The sequence below is a fragment of the Falco naumanni genome, chromosome Z, assembly GCF_017639655.2.
Source record: "Falco naumanni isolate bFalNau1 chromosome Z, bFalNau1.pat, whole genome shotgun sequence".
NCBI classification, from domain to species: Eukaryota; Metazoa; Chordata; class Aves; order Falconiformes; family Falconidae; genus Falco; species Falco naumanni.
The window spans coordinates 70,038,632-70,057,647 of NC_054080.1; the positions used below are offsets into that span (position 1 = coordinate 70,038,632).

The following is a 19,016-nucleotide window of genomic DNA, read 5'->3' on the forward strand; positions in this document are numbered from 1 at the left end:
TTCTGGACAAATTCCCCCTCAGACCCGAGGTGCCCGCCCCCTCCGCCAGCGCGGCAGCGGGCGGCAGGGCGGGCAGGCACCTCCCACCGCGGCGTGGGGTGGCCGCCGTCCCGGCGTGCTCTGCGCAGCGCTGCGCCGGCGGGGCGGGCCGTGGCGCCTCGTGGGGCGGAGGGGGCGGCGGCGGCCGCAGCGCAGGTGGGCGCGGCGGGGCGGGCCGGGCACACGGGCTTCTCCGCACGGCTCCGGGCCGCCGGCCCAGGGGTTGCGGCGGCCGTTGGTGAGGGGCCCCGGTGCGTTTACAATGCAGTAAGTTTTGCTGAGGAGCTGAAGCGGGGGAGGAATTCCGTAGCAGCCTGGCAGGAGCCAGCGGCAGGTCCGTGTTCCGTTAACGCGGGTGCCCGTCCGTTTTGTGAGGGCTTAACATAAGAAGCGGTGACGTGGTGCTTTACCTAAAGACAGGCATGTCACTTCTAAGGCTCCCTGACAGTCTTGGCTACGTTTTCGCGGCGGAGATGACAGTACATTTCTGTTTCGTAGTGACTGAGGAGATGGCTGATGAGGGACTTGGGTGCTGGGCGCTGAGACGATGCCCACCCTTTCCTCAAGACATGAAAATTGTTGCTGATCTCTGTAATTTTACGTGTCTGACTGCCGCACGCCTGTCTTGCCTTCATCCCTCTCCTTAGCTACACATACGGATTGTATTTTAATCTTAAATTGGATTAGCTTTTTTTTGTTCTGAATGTTGTAATTAATGAGGGTAACACATAAATACTCACGCATTTTTCTTCCCTTTTTGATTTTTTTTTTTCTGTCTAGGATGACAATTTTTTCTTCGGATGGATAGTACGGTGGTCTGCTTCTCATTGCTAAATACTTCTAGGATATTTCTTTCAACTCTTTTAGGTACATCTCAGTTCCAAAGTACTTACTAAGGAGAAGGTCCACATTTTGGTGTCTTGATACCTCTTTTCAAACACTTTAATTTATGGTGTCTGAAATTAACAATGTAACTAAATCTTGATTTTATTGGGGTTTTGTTTGTTTGTTTTTCTTAATTTTCTCATGGTTTAATTCAGTTTTTTCCTCAGTGTCTTGGTAGAATCCTACAGATTTCTAGCATGTTTTTGTCCTCTTTCCTCTTCAGCCTTCTTCCACACTCCAACCTCAATTATGCATTGCAATTTTCTGACCCCAAAATACTTGCATTATCAGTTCTTCACATTGCTTTAGGCTCAGATCAACTTTTCCTTGAGATAATACGTATCCTTGAGCTTTTCATATAAATTAGCATCCGATATCAAGTAATGTTTTTTAGAGATATAGAATTATAAGGCACTACTGCAGTCTTTTGACTTCTTGCATAATGTGCATAATTCTACTGATTTTATGTGTTAAATTCCTATATGTATTGATGTACCAAATAACGACCTGCAAAATGGTGGCAAAAATTCTGGAGAGCAGTGTTCCTAAATGATAGGTTTAGCCATTGGATTTTTGTTTTGCTCTTAACAGCATGAATTGGAAGGGCTTTTAGTGACAGCTGTTTCTCTAAATGCATATTTAGAGTGCTTTGATCTAAATATCTTCTTGTGTCGGTAATTTACAAGTTAATTTGTGCATTTGTTAAAATTATTTTAGTAATTTACTTAAATGAAATCAAATATATCAGCAAAATTGTGTTTTGTGGGAATAGGTGGAGATTGTGCCTAATATTTATCTCATAAAACAATGTAATGAAAAATCACAACTCTTAAGCACTGTTACTTTATCAGCTGTTGTGTGCATGTGTTTTATGTAAACTCAGCCTAAATCCTTCCTTCATTGTGTTAACTGACCAGCCATAGGCTTCTAAGCATTCTTGTGTAGTACATCTGTTTCTCGCTGTTCTAACAAGACTGTAAGCTCTGCCACTATGTTTTGAGATCTATATGATAGAAAAACCTGTGACACTTTATTGTGATATTTTGTAAACAGTCTGAAAATCATTGTTTTTCAGAGAAAAAATATAGTTTATAGTTTTACATAAAAATTTGTAATATCTGCAATTATTTTGGTTGAACGGAATTTTGATTTTTCTAGTCTGATTTCACTTTTTGATCTTTATACTTATGCCATTGTAGCTGGCAGTGTGATTTCATTTTTACACAGGCAGCTGTCATTTTTGTCTTTAAAAGATGCCAGAGACAGACTGTGTAAAAAGAACAGTCATGCTATGGACATGGCTGTTGACTAAGGGTAAACTGAAGCCACAGTTTTGCTTCCTGTTCTTAATTCTGGTTTAGAGATACCCATTCACATATTGTCCTTGTTTTCCAGTTGGAATTGTTACTTCTATTTCATGACACACAAGTCTGTTTTGGGGGTTTCTTTTAAGTCTCTCATACTTTATGCACGTGTTAATGATATTCATAGCAAATGTGTAAACCTGTCGCAGAACTGGCACGGACCTCGGTTGCTTTTGAATTTGTTGGTCTTTACTTACATATTCCAAAGTCACTAATTGGCCTGGTGATACTTGTTTTTAAAAAGAGATCCCTGAACATGACTCAGGTATGTTTCATTAGGTGTAATTCTTCCAGACACACAGTTACAAGGAAAAATCTGTTAGAATCCATCTCTGTGTATTTTGAAATGCAGTTACTTAAAACAGAAGGCTGGAAGTGCCCTTTTCTGACTGCATGGCATTGGGGTTTATTATCTTTTAATTATTGTCTTGTTCCATCTTTATTTGTGTCCTTCTCTCATTTTATGGTCTTTTTTTTTTTTTTCCTCTTAAGCCCTAGCTGAAGTTGCTTTTAGCTCAATTATATTTCAGGAATTCATGAAAAAACTGTTGCTTCTTTCTGTATTTTTTTACTATCATTCAGTTTTCTTATATGTTTTTTAGAGAGTTTGAAGAGCTTTGTGTATTATTGGTGCTTACTGATGCCTGGTTTGCTTTATTTAGGATGGAAGAAACGGTGTTTGGTCTTTCCTGCATTGGACTGGGCAAACGGGATTCAGAAAGCACAGAGATTCAATGCTGAGGCATAGAGCCCATTTGCTACTGGAATAAGGCATCTGCAATGGAAAAAATACATTCTCCTAGTCACAGGGTAAGTTTGATTCTGAATACTGGTGTGCTTTTTAAAGGTATGTTAGGTATGTTGCTACATCAGTTCTTCACAGATTGTATTCTTACACAGATTTTATGGTAATTTTAAATAAAAACCAATCTGACATAATGGTTATATAGAGTAAAAAACTGTGAGAAGATCCCTATTTGTTCCTTAAAATGGGATTTATTCAGCAACGCACTGTATATTATACAGTCACCCACTAGAAAATGGCAGTTCCAGTGTTTTAGACTATACTTTGTCTCTACATGTTCATTCAGAAGAGGCACGGTCATGGTTAACAGACTCTAAACTTGACCCACTTTTTTTCATCTGTGTGCAAACTCCATGTATTATTCATGCTTCCTTCTTTTAACATTTTCCAAATAAATGATTCAGGGGTCTTTTCTCTATAAAGACCAGTGTCAATAATATGTCCTGTGGATAGTTCTACAATAAACAGACATGTAAATAATCTGGAAGAAACATTTTGTATTTTCTGGATCTTGTAATCAATAATGTGTTTAAAATCATAGACTATTATTTATCAACATTGTAAGTCGTTAGAAGTACTCATTTTTAAAGGAAGTCTAATACATTCATGAAAAGCCCGTTTAGAATAAAAATTTACTTGGTAGAACTGTATGAAGAAGGTTTATCAAGATATAATATATTGTACAAAAATAGCAAAGTGGGAATAATCAGTTTTTAGATAGGATGCAGGCTTGGAAACTGTAGTCTATCTCCATGACTCCCCAAAAATACAGAAAAACATGTAACAGTTGGGATTGTTAGAACTAATACTGTCCTTCAAAGACCGCTTTCAGTGTGCTTAACATAAGCTAGAAAATATATCATTTATATGAGGATTTTTATTTCAAAAGCCTTCTTTTTCATGTTATTACAGAAGTGAGTACTCTGTCTTTATAATCCAGGTATCCTATAATTGTTTTTTGGGAGTGGGGTTGGGTGTGTCTTTAAGATCTTGAATTGGTTTTGGAATTTCTTTTGAGGTGTCAAGCAGTTACTTAAAGACAATAATTATTCCCAATAAATCAACTTGTAGGAGAGGGTTTTATAACAATTACAGAACATGAATGGTTTAAGTTTTTTAAGTGATTAGTAATGCTAATAACACCTTTATTTTAAAATTAGTCAGCCTTTGAAAAGTAAAATTACTGAAATCAGGTTTCTTTTTTTCTGAAAAAAAGAGCTGTTACTAAGAGTGTGTGGCAGACCGTAGATAAGTCCTAAAAGTAACAGTAGTTTGCTGCAAGAGCAAGTGCTAAGGAAAAGGGTATGTAGTTTTGCTCTGTAAGGAGTTTTGGTTACTTCTTTGACTGGTTGTTAGCTTTGTGTTACAATAAATAGTGAAGGTACTTTAGTGGTTCTGGTTTTCTTAATGCTTATTCTACATGCCAGTCTCCAAGCTAAACAAGGGGTTGCTCAGAGGGGGGTACTAGGGTGATAATACATATGTTTACAAAGTATATAAATGAAAATAGTGGTTTGGATTATATATTTGAAACTCAGTTTTAATATTTGTTGCATAGAGAGATTTGAAATTTTTGAGCATCAGTCCTAAGAATCCTCCAAATGGAATCTTTTTCTGTTGTCACAGTATAAAGGATTTAATTTAATGAATATCATGTATTTAAGACCAGGAGGAATCATGAAACGTATTCAATGTCATAGACATGTTTCAGATTATTTTGTAAAATCTGAGATTTCAGAAAGTGGAGTTAGAGCTGTCCGTGTTACAGTGGTGCTTCTTCTAATTAGAAGAGGACAAGTGTTTTAATTCAGAGCTGTAGCGTTCAGGTCAACAAATAAACTGAAATAAAAAATTTCGTAGGAGTATTAAGTGTAAACATTGAATTTGGGGGTTTTGTGCTGTCGTAGCTGTGATAAATGTTTTGTGCTAATGGACTTTTTTCTTGAATAGTTTTCTTTCTGTTCTCTGACATTTACAGAACAACTGACAATACAAAGGACAATGCACAGTGTATATCTTGATGACATTTCGTGTGCTGTGACATGGTTTTTGCCATGGCATCTGAGACTGAAAAGGCCCATGCTCTTCTCCAAACTTTCAGCACAGCTTCAGTTATATCTAGTCTAGGTTTGGGGCTATTCTGCTTTGTAGCAGACAGACTTCTGCAGTTTTCATTCATTCAGCAAAATGACTGGCTCCGAGCCTTCTCTGATAATGCAGTGCATGGTATACTAGGAATGTGGTCCTGGGCAATAGTGATTGGACTTCGGAAGAAAAGTGACTTCACTGAGGTCACTCTGGCTGGCTTCCTTGCCTCTGTCATTGATGTGGACCACTTCTTTCTGGCTGGCTCCCTATCGCTAAAGGTAAGTTAGTAGATCAGTGATTGTTTATTTTTGTTCTTAAGTTTTACTTTATTGTTATTCTACCAAATCCTAAACAAAAGATGTTCTGATGATACTTTAATTAGATACATTTTTAATAGATATATAGGAATTCTATTTGTATGCAGTTAAGATTTTAAAAGCCCTAAAAATATTTTGTCTGCTGTTAAATTCTGCTTCTTACAAGGCTCTGAAAAGAATTCTGAAAGCCCTTGTACATGATATCCTATGTGTATAGCATATTTACTTTGTTCTATAAGTTAAACAACTAAGTGCTGCCATGCGCACTTTGTGTATAAAGTGGATTACTCCATTTCTGTTTACAATAAAGGGTGGAAATACCTGGAAAGTAGATAATTGAGCTGCTGTTTGATTTCATTCAGTCTTACTGAGTAGTACATTTGGGTTTAGCTGGCCCTAAATATTTTTCCCACAAACAAGCTGTATGTGAGCAGTCACCTTTACAAAGCCAGTCCGAGTTTGCCCTCAAATATAATTCATTGTAAAAAACAAACAAACAAACAAAAAAACCCAAACCAAACACCACAACCCCACCCCCCAAAAAAAGAACAACAAAAAACCCCCAAAGACCAAAAAAGCAAGTGTCAAACTTGTTAATAGAAGTAAAAGGGTGAATTGGCTCCTGTTAAGGAGTGTATGTGATAATCATCTATTTGCAGAACTGCTTGTTAGGACAAAGTTTCTCAATAGGATTAGTACTACCAGGTTATGGAATTCTTACTCAGTGGTTCTCCGGTGGTTTAGATGTGTCATGTTTCTGCTTCCACATTCACATACATAAATATATATATCCCTATCTTCTTGCCTACTCTAAATATGCATACCCAGCGTTCACTGACCACAACAGTCTCTTCTGTATACCCTCTGATATATTGGCACCTTCCGTAAGCTCTAGCTGCCCCAGCCCTTGCCACAGTTCTCTAACACTCTCCAGGTCTCATACCTCAGGCAGACAACACCAGCTGGCTCCTGATCCCCATGGCTAGAGCCCTGCCACTCTACATCAGGCATTTGCTCTGCACAGCAACACAATTCCTCACAGGCTGATCATACTGGTGTTGCTAGCATACATACTTACTGCCCCCCCTGCAAAAATGTACGCTCCCACCTACGGATGGACCTGCATAGGAGAAGGGGAAGATACCAACCTTAATACATTCAACCAGAGCATAACTGAGTTGTTTGACCATCTGTCCTTCTTTCTTCTCCTTCAGTTTGCTCATAATGCTGTTACAGTCTTCATGTGGATCACAAAGGAAGTAGCTCCTAGGAAGAAGAGGAAGGAAAGACGTGGAGGGAAAATTACTGTTCTTTGTAATCCTTTAATTAAAGTAGAACAATGCAAAATGGTTTACCATTTTTTAAAAAAATATGTAGGAGACAGGTAAATGCAAGAAGCATTATTGCTTATAATTGAGATGTAAAAATCAAACTTCTGGTGGTAAATCAGGTTTTGTTTACATACAATATCCCTATTTGTTGTAGAGAAAAGACATTTTCCTGTTTGTACATTTGTTCAGTTTCCCCCTTATATTTGACAGTCTTTGACAAAGAGGCCATTTTCACAGAGTCAGAGTGGTTGTAGTTGCAAGGATCCTCTGGAGGTCGCCTTCTCAGTTCCCCTTTCTGAAGGAGGCTTACCTGAAGCCAGTTGCTCAGGACAGTGTCCAGACAAGTTTTGAGTATCTCCATGGATGTAGACTACACAACCTCTCTGGGCAACCTCCTGTCATGTACAGTCAGCCTCACAGTGGAAACGTGTTTCCTCACATCAGGAGGAACCTCCTGTGTTTCAGTCTGTGCCTGTTGCCTCTTGCCCTGTCAGAGGACACCACTGGGAAGAGCCTGGCTGTCTTCTCTTTACACCCTCCCTTCAAATACTGGTACACCTTGATGTCATCTCCCCTGAGCCTTCCCTTCTCCAGGCCAAACAGTCCCAGCCCTCATCCTTTCCTCATATGCAAGATGCTCCAGTCCCTTCACGATCTTAGTGTCCCTTCTCTGATCTCAATCTCCAGTAGCCACATCTTTCACTCAATAGTGGGGAGCCCAGAACTGGACTCAGCATTCCAGAAGTGGCCTTACTGGTGCTGAGGAGAAAGGGAAGGATCACCTCCTTCAACCTGCTGGCAACACTCCTAGTGCAGCCCAGGATACCACTGGCCTTCTTTGCCACAAGGTCACATTGCTGACTCTCATTCAGCTTGTTATTAAAGAAGTTTAATTCCCCCAAAACTTTTTCCAGCCAGCCAGCATCTAGCTTATACTGGTGCCTGATGTCGTCCCTCCCTGGGTAGTCTCTAGTTCTTCCCTTTTCTGTACTTTTTGCATATGGGAATACTGTGAAATTATAAAACTATATAAAGAAAAGGAAAGTTACTTTGGTTGATTAATGTGTCCTGTAATATTATCATTTTGGTATAGCATTTAAATTACAATTATTCTCATGCATATTTTCTTTAAAAATCAGAAAATGCAAGTAATGAATGGCTGATTATTAGAAAGTGTTGTTAAAATTTTATTGCTGCTTTTTCTTGCATTTGAGATTACCAGTATTTTTTCTTAATTATGACCACTAGATGACACACTTCACCAATGTCTGTTTAGAAAGTTGAGTGTTGTATCAGAGTTGGGTGGTGACCTGTCGCTTCACTACCATCAGTGAGGCAAGGTTAAATAGGTTTACACTTTACATGATGGAGAATGCTTGTGTAGCCGATCTCTAGTATCCCAAACAAAGTAAATTATTGCAATTTCATCACTAATTTGTTCTTGAGTTGTTTCAGTTCCCAAGCAGCTAGCAGTTGTTTTCTAATGTCCAGCCTAAAGTATTGTTGATAGTTAGATTTGTTTTCTTACTAAGACCTCTCTGAAAAAGACAGCTGATTGCTGTGATCTCCCAGAAAATGCTTTTCAAATCAAAAACCACAATAGAATATATAGTGGTAGAAGGTATCACAGGTAAAAGAATAGCCTTTTAGTAGCCAAACATACTTAGCTGAGGTAAGAAGGCAAGGTACCCAAAGGCTTTTTCATAGTCATTTCTCTACAGACTCCTCCCCCTTCCATACATTAACGGGGCTGATAAAGGATGTTTACTTGTAAGTCATATCCTGTGTAGGTCTTTTGACCCTTACAGCACTGACAGTATTACTCTTATAACCAGGAAAACCATTATGCTTTACAAAAAGTGTCTTCTTGACTAAGTAAATCACAGAAAAATCTGGGGTGTCTGGATTTATGTTTTCTACACCTCTTAGGTTTTTTCTCATCTCCTCTGGATTGCCCTTTGCCTACATTACCTGTAAAGGGTCCTGTTCCCAACTTGTGTATAGTATTTTAGGTGAGACTTCATTTGAGCCAAATAGCATAGATTAATTCCTTTGAATGTCACATACATACAACACTTCCATTTTTTTAAAAAGAAAAAAAAAATCTGTTGAAGTTTTTATGTCTTCTTACAATGCCATCAGAGTCTTTTTAGTTTATGATATAATGAAATCCACACAAATGTTTCTGCTGTGTTAGTGCCTGGCTAGCTAGACCTGATTTTAGTATGTGATTTTTCTTTGCTCAGTTTAATATGATGCACCTTACCTTTTCATGTGGTAATTTCAGGCTGTTGCCTATGTAATTTATTATGTTGTGGGATACTTTTTTACTATGTATTTGTTAGTTCCAGTCTCATTCTTCCCTCTTTAGATTGCAGGATTGAGAGTAATTGATTTGAGAGATGGTAATCTTCACTGCTTATGCAACACATTACTAAGGAACTAATAAAATAAGAAATCTAATTAACTAACCACACCACTATTACTAATTTGTAGCAATAGTATTTTTCACATTACTGTACACAATTATCTATAAAGCTTTTCATCATCACTCTTAAATCTAATGACGGGTTACTTTTCTGAAGTAACCCTTCTATGCAGTGCAAGGCAGTATTGCCTTTGACATGCAACTGCTACCTTCACGTTGCTCCAGTCGTCTACTCCTGTTCCTGCTGACACAGCTCACTGCTTGGATTATTTGGTTGTTGGGCTTTTTTTCATGGTGTCATCATTTTTCTGGAGTATTCAGTGTAAATAGTCACCTATAGTATTTATGTTTACTCTGATAAATACTTGTGTACCAAGTAGTGTGTGACCTGCCCTTTTGGCCACATCATTTTTGCAACTAGTGTAAAGTCTACAAAGACTTTGCTACTTAGAATTTGTAATTCTTTGTATTCTTTGTGGGGTTTACTGTGTATTACGTGCACAAAAGTGTTGAAGAATCTGTCTCATTGACTAGCTCTAAAAGCAAAAGTTACTGCAGCCTGCCGTCATACTCACCACTGCTGATGAACAAGAACAGCATGATGGGCTGTTCCCAGTGTCCCGCAGGCTTGTAGCCCAAACACTTGCGTTGCAGAACAGACATGCAGAAATGGCAAGCTTGCTACTTAAGACTCACCAGCTTCTAAAAGTGTAGAGAAAGCAGCTGGGGCCAAACAAGATTGTAGCAGCAAACGTATGAAACAGAGCTGGTTAATGTGCTGCTGCTAACTAATCTGGGCTACATGAGAGCATTTCTGGAATTGGAGAATAAACTTTGCGCACACACACAATAAATTTAACATTGAATTCACACATCACCCTCAAAACTCAGGATGTTACGCTTGTGAAGTGAGGGAGCCCATGTTGTTACATAAATTCCATGGTGTCATTTTAGGTATTAAAGAGTTTGCTTGGATTGTGCTGCATGATTGTTGTCTCCTGGCTCCAGCTGCTCATTGTAGTTTGTGAGAGGGGCTGGAGGAGTAGGAACTTCAAGATCTTGCACCTAAAACATGTAAAAAAAACCCTACATGTAAAAATAAAAACATGTTCTAAAACTGAACATGTAGGCATATGCAAAGGTAATTTGTATTATGAATATATCCTGCTTGCAGCTGCCGCCTGATGTCTCTTACAGCGGGCTTTCCCCTAAATTCACCCAAACCACGTTCATCTTTTTCCAGGAGGTTTGAGGCAGAAAAGGCTTTTTAAGATTCAGTGACTTCTAAAGGCAAACAAATTTGCCTGTTAGGAAAAAGTCTTAACAGCTTATATTACCAAGTAGAGCTATGTGTTTGACTCTTGGACTTGGCAGTTCAAGGATGTAAATGTGCCTCTAGTTGCAGAATGTAAAAGAGAAAGCAGGCTATTCCCTCAGAACTTGGGCAGTAGCATTTCTGAAGCCTGATGACCGTACTGCAATTACAAAATAGGGTTTTCTTGTGCTAAAATTGAATGCTCAAGTTTGCTGTGTGAACAACCCTGCCTTCTAATATTTGTATAAAAAAAAATTAAGCATCACCTTCCCAAAACTGGATAAAGATTGGCACTAATGCTGATACATTGCATATATAATTTAACATTCACATTCTCCTTACTGCGTTGCTGTTGGCACCAGACCTGTGTAGGGAAGAAGGGAAAGACTTACTTAGACTTTGCCACCGATTTTTTCAAAATGCAGAAATAGTGACCAGATATCAATAGGTTATCTGCCAAAATGTATCACTAGCCAGGGTGATTTTTCAAAATTAGGCTAATACGGACTTTTGAGGCTCTTGCTGACAGTAACAAAAATCTGACTGTAGGGCAGTTGAAAAAACATTTCACCATCACAAGATTTTGTACTTTAATCCATGAACAATCTGTTTGGATGAAAAGAAATTAAGTTGTAGAAGATGCACCCTTTGCACTGGTTTTAAGGAGTTGGGTCCGTACCATTACAGTTAAAAGTTGTTGAGATAGTTCATGAGCTTTTTAATCCCATCATCTGGTCAAGAGAGTCATGGACAAGCATGTGGTGGGAAGCTAATAAATTGAGCAAAGCTTTCTGCAAGCTTTTTAATGTTGGCTTTGGTTTAAAGTACAGGCTCTTTATTTCAAGATAGTCTGTAAGTTTCTATCTCTATATTTCTTGGCTAAAGCTACATCAAAATTTCCTTACAGAGAAGACAGGGTTCCAAGCAGTTGTCTAAATTATCCATGAGCACTTGATGAAGTTACACCAGAGTCCCACTGTCAGGTACCATAGCTGCAATAGTTAACACAACTGAACTATTAATGGGTTACTGCAGAGGTCCTCAAACTACAGCCCGCTGGCTGGATACAGCCCCCCAGGGTCCTCAATCCACCCCCGGTATTTACAGACACCTCCGCCCCCCCCCCCCCTGCCTCGCCGGGGGTTGGGGGGGGGAACCAAGCAGCCACAGATGGCTGCCTGCCACTGCGTCCGTGCGCTGGCCCCCTGGTTAAAATGTTTGAGCACCCCTGGGTTACTGGCTGGTGTCTTGTAGCTATGCTTCGTTTGCTTTCTGCAAGAGATGCGGTGAGGGATGTGTTCAACATAATGATCAGATGCACCGTCACGCACAAAGAGATGTCTCTAGGGCCTGTTTAGTCTTTCCAAATGTTCACCAGTATCTGAATTGAGCCAATTAATATTGCATCAGCACCTGTATAGATCTTTTAGTAATGGGCTAGTATTTCTCCTGTGCTTACAGAAACAAGAATCTACTTAGTTTGTTACTTAGAAATCCAAAATATTATTACTTAATTTTTTTTACTGTCTTTGAACTTGTGGAGATAGTTCTTGCTCTTGCTGGTACGTACATCTGGAATATTTTGTCAAATACGTATATTAAATTGATAAATACCACTTTTTAAAATGGCTAAATTTTATCTCACTAGCTGGACATTCACCTTAATTAAAAACAAATACCAGGCTTTAAACTAAGGTAACGTTAAACAAGTTGTTGATATAAAAACCCCAGTCATAAATGGTACAAATGCTGGCTTCTGAACTTGCCTTTTGCCTTTTCATAAAGAATACTTTGTCAAGGCAATTAAAATACATGTAAATTAGATCATATTTTTGTTGTATTGGAAATTACTCTTCTGTTTTAGATACTGTCCAGCTGAAACAACTTCATGGGTTCTAACTGTGGTATAATACAGGATGTATTTTTGAAAATGAATGCCATTAAAGTATATGAAATACTTCAAGTAAAGCATATTAAATATTTCAAGTGTATTGCGTAGTTGTTCTCCTTCCAGTTATCTTCAAATTAAATACAAATAATCAGTGCAGCAGACTGTGCAAGTTCCTGTGTACTACATGACAGTATGACAAATAGCTTGCCTCATCCGTCTCCCTCGCTGTATTGCCATTGGTGATGCTTAGTAGGGTGCATGATTCATACCATACAATAGAGAGCAGCACACAGCTCTGGCTTATCTAAATATAGTCATACTGTTGATTTTGATCAACTACAGTGGAAAGGAACAGTGTGTTTTTCTTTGCACGTCCACTTAGCCACTTGATAGTACTTCAAACCTTTCTTATGATTGTAGCCATTGCCAATTATATTTTTCTTTTCCGCAGGCTGCTCTGACTCTTCCACAGAGACCACTTCTTCATTGTTCTACTGTGATTCCTGTTGTGGCTCTGACATTAAAGTTTATTATGCACCTTTTCAGGCTTAAGGATTCATGGTGCTTTCTTCCCTGGATGTTGTTCATATCCTGGACGTCTCACCACGTCCGTGATGGGATTCGTCATGGCCTCTGGATCTGCCCATTTGGAAAAACTCCTCCTTTACCATATTGGCTGTATGTGGCAATTACAGCATCTTTACCTCATCTATGTTCATTTGTTATGTATTTAACAGGCACTAGAGAATTAATGTCTATAAAACATGGCATCCGCATTGACGTGTAATAATGATAACTCTTAAAGTTGTTTGTATTAACACTTGAATTAATTGAAGTTAATGATAACTCTTAAAGGTTGTTTGTATTAGCACTTGAAATAAGCTGTTTATCACTGAAATGGTTTCTTTATGTTTCCTACAACTTCTGAGTTAGGCATTTTAAGGCTGTGGAGCCAGTTACAGCTCCTGTGTGAATTCCTTGTGGTCATAGAAACCTTTTTAATGAATGGTAATGATTTAATGTCTATACCTTCCCCTTGTAAATATGTAGCCTTCCATTATAATTCATGCCTAGCTTGCTGATTCATAAAGTACTTGGTGTGCCTCTAGTAATGACATCACATTTTACTGTCATGGTGCTGTTCATCTGATCATTCACTTTGGATTTGTATTCTGCCTTTAGATAATACATTTAATCTAGATAGCATTTGTATGGCACTTTACAAATGTAAAATACTATATAAATGCTAAGTATTAGTGAGAATTTAGTAGTGTATGGCACTTAAAAAACATGTTAGTCTTTTGGATTTGATTTTTTTTCCTGTTGGACTCCTGTATTCAACTGTTTTACAAGAAATTCTGTTTGTATTTCACAATGCACAACTGTATATCAGCACATCTTTGAACACTGCTATCATATAGTGTTTCTACTAAATACTGTTCCTCTGTAGTTGCTTTGTACTGATAATTACTAGCTATTATGTGTGATAGGAAAGAAGATAGTTGGTTACAGCATTATGTGCATTGGCCAAACTGTTTAGTTTTTAAAATGTACTAATTATGAATATTATGAAAATAATTATGAATTACTTGATTTTAAACTAAGAAATTCTAGTGAATATTTAAGGATTGTGTAAAGGCAAACTTATTTATTACAGTAAAACATAAGCTTTAGGGAAGATTCAGGAAGGTATAAGGAAATGAAAATTGCTCAGAATGTGAGTTTGCTTAAAGACCTTCCTGCTGTACTCATAAAGAGTATTTTCCATTAAGTGCAAGATCATCCTTATTATTATAAAATAAAATGCATTATTATTATATGGAAACAAACATTTCCTTATAAAAAAGTTCCTTAAGGAAAAATGTTATGATGTTGCAGGTTCATAACATAGTAATTTGCACTGTGACATTTGTTTAAAGTGGGTTTTCATTTACAGAAGTTCCTCAGAAAAAGTACCAAAGTAAAAATTAAGCTCTGGGCTAGTGTACAGTGTACATGCTGAGGAATGTCTATTAATAATTGTTTTGGTAAATTTTTATTCCTTGAATTCCATTGGCCATTAAGGAGATGGGGTCTTAATTATTCCAGTTTGTGACAAATAGCTGTCAAAAGGGATTATTTTTACGGAAGAGCATGTATAGGGTAGTGTGTGCTGAACTTAGGTTATCAAAGAGTGCAAAGATGATGTGATGCATTCATACTACATTTACATTAGTAAAGGTATATTAGTACAAAGTACAAAAAAATTACAGAAGAATACAGGGATCTTCTATGGCTGCAGAGTGCTAAAGACTCTCTGCAGTTACAGAGCTGGTTACAGAAAGTGTTTCACCCTTTTGAAATGTGCCTTCCCACAAAAAGAACAGTCTCTGCCCTGTTTGTTCTTCATGTTAGAAGTGTATGCTTATGGAAACTTGTCTGACAGTACAGCGGGCCTGTTTAGCCTTTATTCTAATACGAATAAAAGTTTTTTTCTTGGAAAGAAGATTGGAGAAGCAGAACATTCCTTAAAGGATTATCCTCATACCGTGGATTTCTGTCTTTTATAGTATGTAAAAGTTTCCCAGAAACAACATCGGAAATGTCCTGCTTCAGAACCCTCTGAGCAAGAACTGTCTTTTATCCAAAGGCATGATGGTTTAGTAGACGAGGAATGTTGCTTGTTCATTTACTTCTGACCTATGTTTTACACTATAGGTTATGAAATGCCAATAATGAATATATTTTGTGCAAGAAGTGAACACTTAAATGTGTGTAGAAAGTTTTCTGTATTCTTGTTTCATGGTATAATATTTGTATAATTTTGTTTTACTCAGATTTGTTGCAAAGGGGAATGTATATAGGAACAAAGTGAAGAATTACATGTTCTCATTTTTAGATTGTAGCTGTAGCTTTTTTGATAACTGTATGTCCACCAGCAGTCCTTTAGGATTGGTACTGTACTCTCTTGCCTATGTTTTAGGATCAGTTAATGAATGCATCTTTAGTAGTTTAAAAAACACGGCTTTTCATTCTCTGTATTTCCAGCTAATTTTCTGTGTGGGGATTACAATAATTTTCAGCTGTATTTCAAAATTATTTTTCTGATCATGTTCTTACACCAGTTCTACCACAGCCAATACGTGAGCACCACTCAGAAATGTAAGGGAAGCAGTAAGCACTTGTCTCTCCCTCCAACAGAGGTGGCAGTCTCACACCTCATCCTGATGTTTACGCAACTTTAGTTCGGTCCATTGACAGCTTTTCAAGGTAAACTGACAAGCTGCATGTAATGCTGTAATTTGTGGGTAGACAGATTAGAGAACAAAAGAGAAGTTAAATATTTGTTTCAGTTTGTGTTACCTAGGAGGTGCCACCTGCAAATTATGAATTGCCTAACAGTTCCTTACCAGCACCTTTCATGTGCATTTCAAAACTATGCATCGATACTGGCCACGTGTAGCAAAACCATGGCAAAATTAAACCAAGATACTGAAAACGTAACAAATTTGTGCTTTACTGCATGCATTACAATAAAGAGTAAATGTGAATTACAGAAAACATGTGAACTACACAAAAAAATTAGCAAACTCAAGCTAATAATGTTATGCATAATGTTGCACATCACTAAAATACCAGTTATTTCAGTGGCTCATTTACTATGCTAATCTAATTTTTTTCCATGTATCTTCTAGTTTACTTACAAAGCTGAACAAAGCGGAGGGGGGGCTTCTGACTTTTTTGTTAGAACTTGCTGCTTTTTTTCTTGCTTAGATGGATTGATGTCATAAAACATAGGTACTAATAATTGCCAAGCTAAAATAAAAATGTTGGGATTTTTCTTCTCCCCAGTCCTCTAGAAATAAAATAGCTCCTAATTCCCTAGTGGCCTTAACAGAGAGAGTGAATACATTTCCCATCAGTTTATTTTCTAGTTTAAAATGTAATCTGTATTTTCGCATGACAGTGAAGTATACATGTATATGTATATGACAGATACATATACAGCGAAGTATATTGTATCATGTGCCTTTCATTGATTATTGGTAAGTGAATTACTCAGAATTGATGCTATGCTCCAGGGAAAACACTGCTGAGTTTGAATTAAACTGAAACATCCAGGTCATTGGTATTAGCTTATTATCAGAAGAGCATTTCCTTTGCTAATGGAAATAAAATTCCAGAAAGAGAGAGAGGGAAGGTGTCAAAATTCAGTCCAAAAGAAATATTTGTACATAGTTACTTTTGAACACATGTTTATATTCCATCAGCTACTGTCAGTATGAAAGTAAATGATAAAATGCATCAAAAGAGTACATGTCTGTTTAAGTAATGGAGCCGATCTAAATTCTGTAAATTACACAGATTTATTCAGGGCAGAAGAAATTTTTTAAGTGTTCCACACATGGACTTTAATCAACTGATAATTTTGAGTCCAGAAGCTAGGTTTTGTTCCCTTGCTACGGGCAGACCTTGCATTGAAACCAGGGACTGTCAAGTTAAAGTACCCTTTGCCTTCATTACAAAAAACCAGTAGTAACACATGTTCTTGAAATAACAAATTGTTGCCTTCAGTTCTTTCTTAAAATTCCTCAAGTTTTACATCATCTACATTGAATTATAAATTTGCATGCTCTGTTGTAGGGCTGTTTTCTGTTACTTATAACATAAACCCACTATTAAGTAGTACTTGCATTTATAGATACATATATCGCACACTGGTGTTCCCTTCTGTGTTCATATAATCATTTTCCATTTGCTTAACCTAACTTGTACTGAGTTTTCTAGGGGTAAGGAGAAGTGTTTAGATGTCTCAATGACTAGGAAACCTGGGAAAGCAACTACTTGGCAAATATGTTTTCATGTGTTGTTAAGGAAATCTTCAGAATATTGAAAATAGAAAAAAATTGATACCATATTCCTTTTGATGGAAACATTAACTAGATTTCTAGGCAGTTTGTAAAAACAGATATTTTAGTCAAAATTAATTGACTGAAAACATTTGTATTAGTAAATATGGGTGGAAAATCTGTGTGAAAATGGATTTGTATACTGAAACTGTTGCAGGGGTAATTGACTAAGTCAGACTGTGTGCTGTTGCCATATCCACCACAGAAACAATTCCTTTGTCCAAGGAACATTACTAATGTTCATGGAGCCTTGCTTGTGTTGCCAAGGGAATTTAATCTTACTTCAGTCACAGTTGGTTTTCCCATTACATATTGCGTGACATTGAGTAAGGGGTCCTGGTATGGGGCAGTTTCCTTGATCTGCTGTCCAGTCCTTCGCAACAATTTTTAAAGATAAGCCAAAGAAACTGGTAACTGAGTTGTGGTACAGGAACTGTGGTAAAGAAATGAAACGAGGGTGGCAGACATAACAATGCCATAAGGAACTTGAACTTACAGGCTTACAATGCTGCTATTTTCACTTTTACATTTTCATTTAAATTGCTGATAAGTCAAACAAAACCAACTTTTTTTTATGTATTGCTGCCAACAGTTTAGAAGTATATTTTGTGATAACTGCTCTAAAATTATGAAGTGTTTCTGGGCCAAATGAATACTGTAAGATTTGAGTAATAAGGCTTTATCAATATATTTTCAACAAAATCATCTATGTCTTTTTGCTGATTTAACTATATATAATGTATAGACACAAGCACTCAGTTATTTCCTGGTCTTACTGTGGAAGCATGCTTGGGGAATACTCTAGCTAGCAAAACCTTTTAGCAGGTAACTTTTGTTTCAGTAGTCCCTGGAGAGAGAGAGATCTTCCTTTGTTCTAGGCATGTTTTGTTAATATGAAGGTTTGCATGATTTGCCAGCATCTTTTGGGTGAATGTTTTGTACACCTTGTGCATCAAACATAAATAAGCAAAACAAATGCGCTTAGAGCTTCATACCATAAAAATGTATGCACATGAATTATTTATATTTTTTTCCTGAAGTAAAAGCAATTTAACATGCTCTTGCATCTTGCATCATGCATCTTGTATTTACATGTCTATATAAATGTTGGCCAAGTGGTATTTCTAGTGATTTTGTATGGCTACAGAGACATCAGCAGTGTTTCATGCACTCTCCTGGTGCCTGACTTAGATCAAGTTGGGTGAAAAGTGTGCTTCTGCTTCAGTGTACCGACCCAGATACCTCAGCTGGGTTTAGCGGACTAAATAGAAGACGTGTATCTCATAGCAAATCATCAGAGTCCCTTTGTATTCAGTGTGTAGCTAGTCAGTCTGTTCAGCAGTGCTTCAAATGTGATTGCTCCTTCCCTAAAAGAGATGCCTACTTCTGGTGCACTGAATTGCATTTCAGTCACCGCCAATTGTGCTAACTAGATGGTAGCTGACTAAAATTGGGATTATATGTTGGGTTGTTTTCCTGTTATTGACCGTGATTTCCTATTGCTGGAGAAGGAAACCGTCTCTTCAAGGACTTTTATCCAGGAGATGCTTTGACATGCAGAGAAACATGAAAAAGTGGAACAACTGAAGGCAGTTCTCATGAGGCACTTCACATCACTTCTAGACTTAACATTTCAGAGGAAGGGATGACCAGCTTTTTAAAAT

At 37.6% G+C, this 19,016-nt stretch overlaps 1 protein-coding gene across 4 annotated transcripts; it reads left to right on the plus strand.

Annotated features, from left to right (window-relative positions):
* Positions 1 to 182: 182 nt before the first annotated feature.
* TMEM267 (transmembrane protein 267) lies at positions 183 to 18,055 on the plus strand. Of its 4 annotated transcripts, none has more exons than XM_040580885.1 (4): positions 183 to 306; positions 2,951 to 3,098; positions 5,072 to 5,459; positions 12,915 to 18,055. In XM_040580885.1, the coding sequence occupies exons 3-4, from the start codon at positions 5,136 to 5,138 to the stop codon at positions 13,248 to 13,250; spliced, it is 660 nt and encodes a 219-aa protein (XP_040436819.1). In that variant the 5' UTR covers positions 183 to 306; positions 2,951 to 3,098; positions 5,072 to 5,135; the 3' UTR covers positions 13,251 to 18,055. The 4 variants fall into 4 exon arrangements, with proteins under 4 accessions (XP_040436819.1, XP_040436818.1, XP_040436820.1 ...); XM_040580884.1 differs by having other exon boundaries at positions 188 to 373; XM_040580886.1 differs by lacking the exon at positions 183 to 306 and adding an exon at positions 394 to 906.
* Positions 18,056 to 19,016: the final 961 nt, after the last annotated feature.